The sequence below is a fragment of the Trichechus manatus genome, unplaced genomic scaffold (genome assembly GCF_000243295.1).
Source record: "Trichechus manatus latirostris isolate Lorelei unplaced genomic scaffold, TriManLat1.0 scaffold00202, whole genome shotgun sequence".
In the NCBI taxonomy this organism is placed as follows: domain Eukaryota; kingdom Metazoa; phylum Chordata; class Mammalia; order Sirenia; family Trichechidae; genus Trichechus; species Trichechus manatus.
Genome location: NW_004444138.1, coordinates 1,803,310 through 1,818,678, shown reverse-complemented (window position 1 = coordinate 1,818,678; position 15,369 = coordinate 1,803,310). Strand labels below are relative to the sequence as shown.

Below are 15,369 nucleotides of genomic sequence, written 5' to 3'. Positions count from 1 at the left end.
AAACATAAAGGACATTTAAATGTCCCCTATTTAATCATTACGAATGATTAATGTACGTGGAAAGAAAAAGTTCACAGCTCTGAACTGTGACTCTTTTCCTCTAGCCTTAGGCCAAACACGGGATAGGCTGGACTGCGGAGCGGGCAGTCCCGGGGCTGCCCCTGGCTGCCCGCTGTGTACTGCAGAACCTGTCCTTTATGGACTGCGGGCCACTCAGGCGGGAGCCAGGTTCGTGCCCTCCAAGGACTGAGGGACTGTCAGGGTGTGTCAGCCAAGGGACCCTAGACCCTGCAGCTGCCCTGTCTGCCACAACCTCCTCCTCGGGGTGGCTTCTCACCCTGTGCAGCCAAAACGTACCCTGTGTGGTGACGGAGACACCAGAAGCTGCATCAGGGGTTCGAGTCCCGCGTGACGTCGTTTGCTGTAACTGGGGCTGTACTCTCTGCTCTGTAGCCTCTCTTATTGCTAAGTAAACGTGGTGCTGGGAACCCACAGCGTCCTGTGGATCTGAATTACAGGCAGAACCTGAACCCCACTCTGCTGGCCCTGCAGGGTGATGATAAACTGAAGTACCACAGCACTCTGTCTCTTCACAGTATTATTAGCAGAAATGATAACGACCTACTCAGTCATTAGGGAACACAAGAATACACACAATCCTTCAAAACCTAGTCATAGGAATTTAGCTTGAAGGTGCTGTGGTGAATGTGCTGTGGTTACCAGCTTAACTGCCAAAGACTCTAAGCAATCGTCACAATTACAAATTGGTCAGAGCAAGTAAGTGGCTGTAAGGAAGTCACACAAGCATTGCAAATATTTAAATTAGAAAAAAGTGTTTTAAAAAATAGATTTAGCAGAATTATACTTCATGGGCCAAATATGTATCAGTTCAGATGAATTTAATCGAGCTTTCTAGTTTTTTTTTTACTTTGTTCCATTCTACAGAGCATAAATATTAAATGTTTATAAAATACACTTCATTTTAAATGGGTTAAATACAAAACACACAATTTGAGCATAAAACAATACATTATGGTCTCATGAAAACATTTATAAAACACAATAATGAAAAATTAACAGCGTCCAATAAATGAGCAATCCTATGCAAAGGTGTGCCCCAACAACCGACATTTTGTAAACGGAAGAATTAAAAAACACAATGTCAATTAGTGTTATTCTTTTGGTAGTATTGCATGAGGTTAAAGAACAAATTTTCAAATTCTGGTAGTGATGTTAAAATTAAATTATAATCTGGATTAAAAACAGCACTAAGTTTTATAGTACCTAAACTGTTAGAAAATGCTGACTTTCTAGTTGGCAACATGACAATCATGTACCATGAGCGCACATCATGAGTGTCAGCAAACAGATGGCCATAATCGTACACATTTTTTTTATAAATCCAGGATTACGTTGGTTGGTACACGAGTCATAAATTGATCTTTCTGGTACAATGACAAGTGTACAAAATCATGATTTTTATGTAAGAATCCGATATAATGTCCAAGAACAAATGTGTACCTGTGTGCTTTCCTTTAAAAAAAAAAAAGAAGTATAAATCAGATTTTTAACCTAAAAAGCGAAAATCCATTTAACAAGTCTTGTAGCTGTATTTGTCTTACTTTTCAGCTGAAAGGGTGAAGCATGATAGCCACAACTTTGTTACAGACTAAAATCCAGCAAGTAATTCCAACACCACCTGAAAAGAAAAATTCAACATGAGAGAGTCTGCCAACAGTTCTGCCTACATTTCCTGCCTGTTACCTTTAATTTACAGGACGTAAGAGTATTTCACTTTCTTCTAAGCTAACAAAGACTAAGTGCTCATTTTGTGGGCTCAAATGCGTTAGGCTTTCTAATGACTCTCAGGGCTGGATTCTTACGAAGTAGGAGTCACACTGGACAACTGGTTTATATTTTATATTTCTCTTTCCTACCAGGCAGATGTGAAATACAATTTATGATGTTAATGCATGTAAGATCTTGGAGCAGGGTCTACTTACTTGTGTTTCCTTTCTCAATGAACACTGTAAAGGAAGCAACACTTACCCACTCCTTTCTCTTTCTTTTTTCAAATATTTTAATGTGTTTTAGGTGAAAGTTTACATAGCAAATTAGGTTCCTATGTAACAATATTTATACAAATTGTTCCATGTCATTGGTTACATTTTTCACAATGTGTCAACAGTCTCATTATTTCCAGTCTGTTTGTTCTGTTTCCATTAATCTAGCTTCCCTGCCCCTCCTTAGCTTCTCATCTTTGTTTCAGGGTAAATGTTGACGGTTTGGTCTCATATAGTTGATTATTTAAGGGAGCACAGTACTCACAGGTGACATTGTTTATCACCCAATCTATTAGTTGGCTGAAAGGTGACCACCGGGAGTGGCTTCAGTTCCAAGTTCAACGGGTATCTTAGGGTACCCAGTCCTTTCTTGCCCCACTGGTAACTGAGAGCCACGAGCATCACACCGTCCAGGTGGACGGGCTGCAAGAATGGCCAGTGGCTCCACTAGGATGCCTGCAAGGGGGCCTCCTGTTCTCCAGAAACAACAGACACCCAGCCAGCAGGGCCCCAAAGCAGAGGTCTTGGCCTGGGCCTGGCAAATGCAAAGCAAAGGAAAGGGGGCAGGGGAATGGTTCGATTGGAGTCTGTAAGACAGTCATTCCCTTGGACTTAGTAATTCACCTCCAGCATAATCACAAATCACAACCAAATATTAACTGACAAGCATATGTGCTGCAGCATTATTCTCAACAGCAAAAAATCAGAACCTAACTAAATAAATATCCTATAACAGAGAAATTAGTAAATTATGAGCTATCCAAATGAAGACCAGCCATTCAAAATCTCTTACAAAGAAGTTTATTGATATGGGCAATGGCTTACAATGTAAAATGAAAAGAGGTATAAAATTATATGTACTAGATGACTTTAACGGTATAAAAACAAAAAGAAAAAAGAATGAAAAAATATACCACAACGTTAAGAGGGGTCATCCATAGCTAATGAGGTTGTTTTTTCAAATTGTTCCGGTATTTCTAATCACTCTACAATGACATACACTACTTTTAACACTCAAAAAAGTTATCTTTCAAAAATAAAAGGATCAATTGCTGTAGAGAGGTAAAGAATACTAAGGATGAAAAGAAGCCACAGGATTTGGGAAACAGAGGCAGTATTTCAATGAATGAGGGATCAGACTCCAAGTGCTGGGCCTGGATTCCGGAAGCAGACCTGAGTTTGAATTCTAGTTCTGCCACCTAACATTTCAGTGACAGTGGACAAGTAACTTCTCTAAACCTTAGTTTTACACGCCAAGAACCGTGCAAGGCTGAGGCACAAAGCACCTGCTCACTACAGAGTGAGGATGATGATGATGTCAGGTCGACCTAACCTGCCACCAACCACCTCTTCATGAGCCTGTCTATAATTTTCCAGAAAATTCTTACCTGCGACTCTAGTAGGAAACGCTACGAGGCGATCTAGTGGGGTTATCCACTTACTCGGCACCACAGCCACAGGCACAGAGTAGTACTTCCAAATAAGCGAAATCATCAGTGCAGCCTGGAAAGACACTTCTGGTGAGCGCAAACAACCTGCCAGTCAGGCAACAGATGACTACAGAAAGATGGAAACATTAAAACGATTTATGGAAACTCCAGATGGATGACCTCAAGCCCTCTCAATCCAGTCTGCGTGCCAAAAGACATATACGCAATGTCGTTAATGTCCATCCACTGTTGAAACCTTGAAACGTAGTGTCTAATGAAAGGCTAGTTCGCCAAGACATCTAGAACACACTACGCAACAACGGGTGTGAAATGGCGTTTTACTGACTTTTCGCATGAATAGTATATACACGCTATTTATATTAGCTGACAAACAAAGCAAGGGCTCCTATAATACAGATGTTCCTTTCTCACTGAGTATCTCTTTTGAGTAGCCAAACTATGCTAAACACAACTTAATACTGAAGAAAGCTCTATTACGCCTCTATCTAAGATCCTTGGAACAAGTTACCTCTCCCATCCACATATGCGTGTCAGTTGGTGTAAGCGTGCCCTCTGTAAGTTCAAATGGTGGAGAAAGAACGGATGCTTTCTTTTCCTTCTTTTGCTAGCAAAATTCCTTCAGTTATCCTCAGTCCCCAGGTAGCCTCGAATATACCTCCCAGATCAGCAGACCTCAAGAGGGCATCTGGCCTAATTCCTATGTCTCGGTGAAACCTATCTCTTATCAAAGTAACAGTGCCTCAGATCCAGTTTCTTAAATATACCCAACAACCTGGGCTTCTTAGAGGTGTTGCTTGAGTTCTTTACCACAGTGAACAGAAGGTCACACAGAGTACTGAAACTCAGAGATCATTTAACACACCCAGGAGCCACTAAAGCGCCTCCATGAAAACCACACGGTAAAGTCGCAGCAGAAGTGATAACAGTCACATGGGAAACTAAAAAAATTAAAAATCCCCCAGATGAGAAAGTTGGGAATTAATGGTTTTGGATTTTAATGGGAATAATGAGTTCCCTCTCTGAAGGGTGGACAGTCATTTATATGCTTGCTGTTTAAGCATACCAGATAGCAAGTAACGACCAAAATGATCAGCCATATTGGAAAATCCAATGTTGAAATAAGCTTCTCTCACTTCACGCCCTAAAACAGCACTGGAATCAAGGCAATATGAAAGATCTCCTGAGAAATCACTTCAGAGCTCCTTTGCTAAAAAGTCCCAGTTAACAGAAAGGCTTTCCTCCTCCATCTTATAAATTCACAGAGTGTTCAGAGTCACATGCTGGAAGGGCCACATGCCACTGTGGCTAAAAGGGGGGATGCCTGAATCCCAGCCCTGGATTCTGCATGACAGTCCAATACCAACTTAAAAACCCCAGGTGACACAACAGTACACTTACTTGCAATATGTAGAAAGCAACACTTATAACCCATTTTATTTTGGCTAGCTGAGCTGTCCGTGCTTTCACTGAAAGGAAAAACAAGATGAAATCATTGTATCGGTCAGGAAAAATGAAGAAAATATCCAAGTACAGAGAAATGTTACTTTCTCTTATAAAATATTTTGATTATAAATCTTAACACTTGTTCAATATATTTAGGAAATACAGAATAAAATTTTTAAAAAGTCACCCACAATCCCACTGCACCATTACAGGTATGCGTCACTTAACGTCCAAGATACATTCTGTGACATAGGGCATTACGTGATTTGGATGTTGTGCAAACACCAAATCATATCCAGGAGAGAGGCACACAGGATGGTGACCAAGCCTAGCCCAGCCTCCACCACAGCGTGCTGTGCCGGCTGCCTCAAGGCCTGCCGCAGCCTCCCTTCTCCTTCCTTCCCTCTTCCCTGCCTGCCTCCCCCGCCCCCACTCCATGGGCTTATTTAAACCCTTAAATTTGAAATAAGTTGACTTTGAAGCAAATCTAAGAGGATCCTAGATATTTCTGTGTTTAGAAAGCAAAGGTTCACCAGCAAATATGGAAAAAGTAATGATCATTACTGGGTTTCTTTCTAGACAAGCAAAATGTTTCTATCAACATTTAGAACACCCAAAGCGCAAAGCATCTATCGTAAGATCTTCAGGTAAAGATTTCTCTACCAGGCAACTCTTAGAAGTTTTCAGGAATGCAAGTGCCACCAGTACCGTGCGTTTTGAGCTTATCAGTCATCTTGTTGATCTTTCTTTCCAGTCTGGCATATCTGGCGAACTCATCCATCATGTTGACGGTGGAGAGCTCTTGCTTCATACCCTGGATCTCTGCTCTCATCTGTGACTCCTGCTCGGCATCCTTCTGCAGTACCCTGGACATCTGGCAGAGTGGACAGCTGTGGTCAGCACCTTTCCACGCAGAGCTCACATCCCTCCCACCTCCTCCACCAGCCAGTCTGCCGCCCCTTTCAACCAAGCAAGCCAGCCTTCACTCAGGAGCCTCTGCTGCCTTTCTCCTGCTCCATGCACCAGTCACAAAACCAAACACCAACTCAGTGCCGAATCACTGTTCAAATCACGTACTTCCTTTTGAAGATATATATGCCCAAGGATTGCTACGATACTCATGTATATATCATTCAGTATAAATATATAATTGGGATTCTGAAATGAAAACTTATTCCATCCCCAGAGCTGTCATTCAAGTGACAGGAACACTCGTCCCCCTTCACTTCCTGAAGAACTCAGTCCTACAGTGAATGGGGCGGAGCTAGGTGATGTGCGGGTAGGGGTGACAAAGCCAGTGACGCGGTGGTAGCCCACTGCAGCGCGTCACAGCCCAAAATGGGTGAAGAGGGAGTGCAGCGGCCCAGCACAGGGACAGAGAGGAGGTCATTGCCCCAGACGGGGCCCCTAGCAAGGGGAACTGGGGCCATGCAGAGTGAAATAGGGGTCCCCAGACAGGGCAGCCTGGTGTGGGAGTCAGAGGCTGAGCAGGGCAAGGAGGATGCACGTGACAGGAGGCACTGTGCCAACACAGGGGTCAGAGCCCACGGGGGACGAGGTGGGCATCCACACTGGGGAGTGGCTGGAGGTGGAACTGGGAGGCTAGTCACACACAGAGGCTTGAGCAAATAAAGTAAACATATTAAGGAGAATGGAAACCTATTTTCTCACTGTCAGAGAAGAGCGTTAGAAATACGGATTGGAAAAGAACTAGGATGAGCCCTGTGGGTTGAGTTAAAATTGGAAGTATGGACCTGAACTCCTGGCTGTCAATAGATAGGCATATATAGATAAGTGGTTGGTAGGTAGGTAGATCTGGACAAAAATGTATGTGAACAGGTGCCTCCCACCAGCCAGCCTCAGCCAGGAAAGGAGTACTTGCATGTGCTGGTCATCCACAGCCTCTGCTGCCTTTCTCCTGCTCCCCGCACCAGGCACAAAACCGAACACCACCTCAGTGCTGAGCCACTATTCAAATTACGTATTTCCTTTTGAAGATATGCTCGTGGATTGCTACAATACACGTCACCAGACGGCCCCTCTCGCGCGTATCTGCCGGTACAACTTCCCGGCCACCAGGGGTATGGGAATGTTTTGACAGTGGCCGCCAGGTGGCGCCCGACAACAGGCGGGGCCGGGCCGGGTCCAGGCGTCAGGCCCACGAGGGCGCTCTAGCGATCACGTTTCTCATCCGGGGATTTAAGCGGCGGCCAAGCGGGCATGGGGTGGAGGACGAAGGAAAAAGCTTGAGAGGCTTCTCGGCGACCAGCCCCCGTGAACAGTGATCATCACCCTGCCACACACCAGACACAAAGCCGTTCACCAAAATCACCAGCCTGGTGACACTCAGAAACCAGGTCATAAGTCAACGAAAGACCAAGGATTTCTTTCAGACTGAAGGGGACTAAAGAGACATGACACCGAATGAAATGTGATTCTGAACAAGACCCTTCTGCCTTTATAAAGGTCGTTACTGGGACACTGAGGAAAGCCTGGCCAGGATCTGAGGATTAGATGGCATTATGTACCTTATAATTGCAATGTCCCTCAGGCGTCAGTTTGTCGTACTGTGGGGGCTTGTGCGTTGTGATGTTGGAAGCTATGCCACCAGTGGTTAAATACCAGCCGGGTTACCCATGGTGGACAAGTTATAGCTGAGGTTTCAGACTAAGATAGACTAGGAAGAAAGACCTGGCAGTCTACTTCTGAAAAAAAATTAGCACTGAGTAAGGAAGACCAAAGAAGAATTGACACCTTTGAATTATGGTGTTGGCAGAGAATATTGAATATACCATGGACTGCCAGAAGAACACACACATCTGTCTTGGAAGAAGTGCTGCCAGAGTGCTCCTTAGTAGTCAGGATGGCGAGACTTCATCTCACATACTTTGGACATGTTTTCAGGAGGGATCAGTCCCTGGAGAAGGACTTCCTGCTTGGTAAAGCAGGTCAGCCAAAAAGAGGAAGACCCTCTACGAGATGCATTGACAATGGCTGCAACAGTGGGCTTAAGCGTAACAACGATTGTGAGCAGGGCGCAGGACCGGGCTGTTTCATTCTGCTCTACATGGGGTTGCTATGAGTCGAATCGACTGATGGCACCTGACAAGTTGCGAGGTGGGGTCACTGTAGGAAGTAAACACTAAAGTATTCAGGCTGATTGCTCAGGTTGACAGCTTACTCTGAAATGGTTCAGGGGAAAGAAAAACCCAGTTCTTTCTCCTGCATGTGTAACTTTTCTGCAAGTTTGTGTTTGTTTCAAAATTTAAAAATAGATGAATAAAAAGATGAAAGGGGATAATGCATGTAAAGTGCACCTGGCCCACAGCAAGAGCACAATACATGAGCTTGTCCCTCCAGCTCACAGCTGCAGAGAGTACTATATTCTATCTTTTCCCTGCGTGCCGTGAGGAAACCCTCCAACTGCCGCAATCTCTGCCGGACAAAAACCGCAGAGTAACTCAACCACGGCGGGGACACCGCCCCTCCCCGTTGCCACGGGCCGCGCATGCGCAAGCTCCTGGGTCGGACGCCGAGGCCACGACGGTGCCAGCGCAATGAGGCCCTTCACCCGGGCGGCGGGCCGGCCAGGGCGCCTGCGCAGTGTATATGCCACTGCTGAGCACGGGCCGGAGGAGATTTACACCGCAGCTCTTTTGGGGTTCCCCTGTCCAGGCGTGACCACTCGTCAACATTCTTACTAAAGGAGATAAACTCCAGCCTGATCCACCCTGGAGAAGAAAATGCCCTTTGCCGTCGAGTCGATTCCGACTCATAGCAACCCTTGTAGGACAGAGCAGAGCTGCCCCATAGGGTTTCCAAGGGGCACCTGATGGATTCAGAACTGCCAACCTTTTGGTTAGCAGCCAAACTCTTAACCGCTACGCCACCAGGGTTTCCGGAGAACAAAAGAGGAAGGGCCAAATTCTCCTTTTAAAAAAATCATAGAATTACTTTTCAAAAGTAGGTCTGCAGATGCTACTTAAATTTTATAAATCAAGAAATAAGAGGTGCAAGATGGGGAGGTGGCTTTTTGAGGTGAAGGAAATAGTCTATACCTTGATTGTGGTGGTTATCCTAAAGACCCCTCAAACTGCGAACCTAAAAAGGGTGAAGTTCACTGTATGCAAATTCCAGTCAGTAAATCTGACTTTTAAAACTAGAGTTAAAAAAAGAATAGCGGTGCAAACATTTATTTAGCAGTGGTGCACAGTGGTGATGCACTCGGCTGCTAACCAAAAGGGCGGCAGTTCATTTGAATCCACTAGCCCTCTGCGGGAGAAAGATGTGGCAGTCTGCTCCCATAAAGATTACAGTCTAAGAAACCCTATGGGCCGGTTCTACTCCGTTCTATGTAGGGTCGCTACAGGTTGGAACTGACTGGACTGCAACAGGTTTGGTTTTTGGAATCTTTACAGAACCATTATACCAGGTCTTTTCTTCCACGGCACCACTAGAAGAGTTCGAACACCAACCTTAGGTTATCAGTTGAGCACAAACATTAATCCAAGGCCCCCTTATAAGTGTAACAATATGCTAGAATTATGAATTGAATGGTAAGATTTAATGAGACTTCAATTTAAATGGAAAAATCAAATATTAATTTTTAAAACAAAAATAAATCTCTTAATTCTATGTACTCAAAAGTCATCTTCCGGGCCATTAAAACTCACACTCGACAGAAACAGGTAAGCTGTCACCCTTATCCCCAGGCAGCAGCCGCCTGCTAGCCTGCGCTCACATCTGCACTCCACCACCCAATGACTGCTGTTTGGGGGCAACTCTCTGTGCCTCATCCACCTGAAAAATAACTGGTGGGATGATGCCTTTTACAGCTCATGCTCACAATAAAGGCTAGCTCTCCCTCTCAGGAACATAGTGGGCAACCCTGGGAGTGACTCTGTAACTCGGGCTGCCTGCTCAGGTGTGAACACCTGGACGATGCCTCCGTTTCGGGAAAAGACCGAGGTCCCTGTGAATCTCCAGGTCCAGAAAAGCCCCAGATGCCGCCAGGCCTCAGCTCTAACACTAGGCCATCCAGTCGGGACCCACCCAGTCAAGGCCAGCCTCACTCCCCCTTCTCCCACACGGCTCGCCCGCACATGGGCTCCCTGTACATGGGTGGGCACCTGACCCGAACCCAAGCCGAGGAAAGCAACCAGTGGCTTGGCCATTGTTACAGAACAGGAGACCCCACAGGAGGAGTTGTTACCGCCTGGGCAGGGTGTGGGACGAGCCTGGACACCTGCCCCACCCGCTGACTAGGCCAGTAGTAGTGTGCCTGCGCAGTGTGCCTCCACCGCACAAGCGTGAAGCAGGCACTCGGTAGTGGCGTCTTTCTCTCCCCCACCCCCCCACACAGGCTGAAAGAAGCCTTGGATATTCTACTAAATGAACAAGGCTCTCTCATCCATGCATCCGGTAACCAGCTTGAAGAGACAAAGGGAGGGACCCTCAGGAAAATTTCAACCAAGGACCAAGGTCCTTAACCAGGCAGCCTACGCCCACCCCAGTATTCTGCCGAGATCCTCCTCCAGGGACACTGCAAGGCTTTGTTGCGCAAGAGGGCTTCTCATACTTCAGAAACTTCCTGAAGAGCCTCAGGTTATGGGTCCTTGAATAACTGATGGGATGGGGACTGATTTAGAAAATAATATTGGAATCATTATTCCCTGTCCTTGAGCATAGAGAACATGACCCAGCTGGAGCTGGGCTCACAAGGCTCACAAGGACTCACAAGGACACATTATCTGGGCCCTGAGGTATAAAGACAATAGCTAGGATAATCTTAGAAAATATCTTTTAGGGAACCTTTCACATAAGCCAATCAAACAGAACACAAAAGACTGTCCACTCTTACCTTTTTCTATTAGCATATAGTGAAAGAAAATTTGTTGGACCAGTGAAGACCCTCCTGACTGTCACTACTGAAATCTGTACCAATGATTGTTAAGAAAAACAATTCAAAATGTAGGATCGCAGTTTCTAGCCAATCTGTGAAAAGGTGAAGCTTTCAATGGTTCTGCTCATTTTGCAATGTTAATATATACCGGTCATTCTGTAATAGTTCCTTGGACTCGGGCAGACATGGCTCTAGCAGCATGCTTGTCCGTTTTCCCATTCTTGTCTATTCTGTAATTTCCTTGGATTCGGGCAGACATTAGCTCTGGCAGCACGGATGTCCGTTTCCTACTTTTGCCTTTTTGGATATATGTCGAATAAAACTTTCTTTTTGCTTTACTGAACTTTATAATGTTTTTACCCTACAATAGTATGCTCCTGTTACCGCAATAACACGGATTGGAGCTGCCTGCCACAACAGCCAATTCTGAGACAGGGTGAGGTGAGCAGTAAGGGTTTTATTATATATCGATATATAGGAGACAGAGGGGAATAGATTCCTCCAAAAACCCATCTCACCCACTGGAGACTGGCAGAAGGCTTTATAGGGATAGAATTATGGGTCTTAGAAGTTTGTGTTAGCTCCCCCTTGAGGTGGTCACATCGCAGATGAGTTCATCTTTTCTTCGGGGTTATCTGGTGACATCCTGGTTTTCTTGTCCCAAGATAGGTGCTTTGTTCGGTTTTTCATTCCTAGACCATTATCACTTGTTTTCCACCCTCCAAGGAGGAACATCGGTTAATCTTAGACTTTTTATAGAGACTGGAACGTGAGGGGAAAACAAGATCATGAGACAATGCAGGGGTTAGCAATGGGGAGTAATCATAGTGAGCAGGGCCTATGCAGCCTCTTCCACTCCTGCACTTCCTGCTTGACCAAAGAAGCTTCAGAAATAGGGCAGGTTACTATACTGGGTTGTATAGTGTCCAAAGTTCATGCCCATCTGGGACCTCGGAATGTGACCTTATTGGAAATAGAGTCTTTGCAGATGTAATTGCATACGAAAGCTGGACAATGAATAATGAAGACCGAAGAACTAACGTCTTTGAATTATGGTGTTGGCAAAGAATACTGAATACTGCCAAAAGAACGAACAAATCTGTCTTGGAAGAAGTTCTGCCAGAATGCTCCTTAGAAGCAAGGACGGCGAGACTATGTCTCACATACTTTGGACATGTTATCAGGAGGGACCAGTCCCTGGAGAAGGACATCATGCTTGGTAAAGCAAAGCATCAGTGAAAAAGAGGAAGACCCTCAACAAGATGGATTGACACAGTGGCTGCAAAAATGGGCTCAAGCATAACAACTATTGTGGGCATGGCGCAGGACCGGGTAGTGTTTTGTTCTGTTGTACATGGGGTCACTATGAGTCAGAGCCAACTCAATGACACCTAACAACAATGACAACAACAACTGATGTAATTAACTAAATGAGGATGAAGTCATACTGGATTAGGGTGGGTCCTTAATCCAGTAAGTCCCTGGGAGACGCAATCGGTTAAAGTGCTCAACTGCTAACCAAAAGGTTGGAGGCTTGAGTCTACCCAGAGGCCCCTCGGAAAAAATGCTGGACAATCTAATTCCAAAAAATCAGTCACAGAAAGCCCTACGGAGCACAGTTCTACCCTGACACACATGGGGTCACCATGAGCAACTGGTTTACTCCAATATGACTGGTAACCTTATAAGAAAAGAAAAAGACACACACAGGGAAAATGGTCATGTGAAGATGGAGACAGAGATAGAGTGATGCATCTACAAGGATTGCCGGGCTCCCCCAGAAGCTGGAAGAAGCAAGAAAGCGTTCTCCTGCAGAGCCTTCAGAGGGAGCACTGGCTTAGCACCTTCATTTCGGACTGCTGGCCTCTAGAACTGTGAGAGAATCAATTTCTGTTGTGTTAAGCCACCCAGTTTGTGGTACTGTTACGGCAGCCCTAGGGAACTAATGCAGTTACAATCTGATGTACATGGCATGGCCCCAGACCTGACAGCGCTGTATTCTGAATCAAACTCTTTCTAGAAATTCTCCCTCATGAATCTTTACCACCTCCTTCCTCGAATCAGAGACTGTGAGGAGGGAGCCTCTAACAGTTGTAAAGGAGCAAACATTCATTCACCCTCCACCCTTACAGCTGCTCTTCACAGTCCCTCACCACAAACCCAGTAAGTAGGCAGAGTAGGCCTCTATTGTCACTGTTTTGGAGAACAAACATTAACACCAGTTAGGGGGATGTACAGCACCATATGTTATCCTTGCTAACTTGGCCAACAACCTTAATAAAAATGGTGTTACCAACAAGGGGAAACCTGTTTAGGGAAGCTGACTGGCTTGAGATGAGAGAAGTTATACAGCCTGTAGAAGGCAGCATGAGATTTAAATACAGGTCCAAAGACAAGCCCAGTGCTCCTTCACCTAAATTATGAATAACCTGGGAACCAGTTGGCATGGCACAACTCTGACTTGTGACAACCTCCTCCATGTGTCCAGAGTGGAACTGTGCTCCACAGGGTTTTCAATGGCTGTAATCTTTCAGAAGTAGACTGAGACTGCCACGCCTTTCTTCTGAGACACCTCTGGGTGGACTCGAACCACTAACCTTTCCTTTAGTAGCTTAACCATTTGCGCCACCCAGGGACTACAGCCACCCTCCTAGGGTGCATGTCTAGACCTCAGCAATAATCCCTTGTGACAACTGACTGGCTGATGAGCATGTGTTTGGTGCAGACTTGGGGAAGGTGCCTGAGATGTCAGCAGGTTTACCTATAACTTCCATCATACCCCAAACACACACTCCTTGCTCCTCCATCTGTCACTGAGAAATTATGACCAACACAGGTTCTTTGAGCAACTGAGAGTTCAGTGTGGCTTCAACCTGAGGTGAAAACAAGTGGGGATACAAAGGAAGAACGGAAGTGATACTGTGATGCTGCAAGACAGGCAGGGACCAGCTCTTCAAGGGCCTGTTACACAATGCTAAGTAAGGACCTGGGAGAGGACATCACCAAACCACCACTAACCCATATCACCAAAGATTCTGAACGGGGAGGGGGCTTAAGAGACAATTCTCATGTCTCAGGACAAGGGTAATAAGGCCCTCGAATAGAGCTTTGCACGTAACAGTCACTCACTGAATACTGGTAGAATAAAACACAAAGGAGCAGAGGCCCGGTCCTGTCTTACACACATTCCGCCCCTCCTCGCCCCTCACACACATACATTTATATTCTCGAAAGAGAAAAGCAGGAAGAAATTAGCTTCCCCGGAAAATGTTAGCACTCATGCACCCAATCTTTGAAGTCTTAGTCCGAGTCAGACAGTCCTTACTCCTGCTGGGGATACAAAGGACACCCTTCCCCCAGGAAAGCTCCTGATGTCCCATCCTCACCTCCATTCTGTCCAATTTGCCACCAAATCCCTATTTGTGCTTCAGCAGGCAGGAGGACAGAACCAGGAGAACCCCAAACCAAAGATCACATCTCCATCTCAACAGTTACCAGTTGGATGGCTTAGGGCAACTATTTAAACTGTCTGAGCCAGCCTTCTCCTCTCGGAGGGTAAGGAAGATGGGATAACAATATTCACCTTTCACAGCGACCGTGAAAACAGGTGCTGAGATAATGCACTAACTGCCCGGCATTATGCCCGGCACGGTGCTTGTCGCTCCCTCCCTTTCTGGAAACAGCAGCCTTACATTGTACGGGGATTCTCTCTACATCTGCCTCCCCACCCCACCTGGCACTGCATGCGAGGAAGGCCCAGGGGCCTCTGGGAAACCAGGGACGCGGTGCTGGGGTCAGGAATTAACGAAATGAGCGCGGCTGGCCACCCGGGCAGTGGGAACTCCCAGTCTGAGGCACTCCGCCGCCCCTCTTCGCGAGGAGACTGCAGCCATGTGGCAATGTGGCCGAGCGTGGCTAGTTATTTCTCTCCCCACCCTTCCCAAGAAATTCCAGAAAACCAGTTGGAGGTAAAGCTTCTCAGTTTTCAGACGTTAGCAGCTGATTTTAAAAAATCTTAAAACAATGCAGAACAACCAAAACGCTTCTGCGGGCCGAATCTGGCCCACGGGCGGCCACTTTGAGATCCGTGTCTACGGCGGGCCCTCCGGGGACTACTCCCCACCGACCCCTGGAAGACCAGGCAACCACTTACGAAGGAGGAAAAAGACGGGAGGAGGATCCTGAGAACATTGCACGCGAACACGAAGCTGAGCACCAGCAGCCACGCCCAGCGATCGGCCTCCGCGGCGCTCATCCCGGACGCTCGCTGCGGCGCCGGCACAGCTACGGCAGCTCCATGGGGACCACGTTGCCTGCCGCACCCACGCCCGCGCCTGCGCAGTGAGGCCTGGTGCCCCCCAGCAGTTGCGCACCATTGCGCCTGCGCACTACGCCGCACTCATGGGAACGTGGGAACCGGGAGGTGGGGACGTTTTTCCGGTCCCGGTGGAGCGGTTAATTCATTCCAGCCCTTTCCTTGTCCGTCCGGGCTTCCGTAGCCCTCTTCCCC

General features: G+C 46.5%; 1 protein-coding gene across 2 annotated transcripts; it reads right to left on the bottom strand.

Moving 5' to 3' along the window:
* Window positions 1–339: 339 nt before the first annotated feature.
* Window positions 340–15,161, bottom strand: GET1 (guided entry of tail-anchored proteins factor 1). Of its 2 annotated transcripts, XM_023742151.1 has the most exons (6): window positions 15,013–15,144; window positions 5,666–5,831; window positions 4,913–4,980; window positions 3,452–3,566; window positions 1,623–1,699; window positions 340–1,533 (listed from the first exon to the last, which is right to left on the bottom strand). In XM_023742151.1, exons 1-5 carry the CDS (start codon window positions 15,112–15,114, stop codon window positions 1,626–1,628), a joined length of 525 nt encoding a protein of 174 aa, XP_023597919.1. In that variant the 5' UTR covers window positions 15,115–15,144; the 3' UTR covers window positions 340–1,533; window positions 1,623–1,625. The 2 variants fall into 2 exon arrangements, with proteins under 2 accessions (XP_023597919.1, XP_004388055.1); XM_004387998.2 differs by having other exon boundaries at window positions 342–1,699; window positions 15,013–15,161.
* Between the last annotated feature and the right edge of the window lie 208 nt (window positions 15,162–15,369).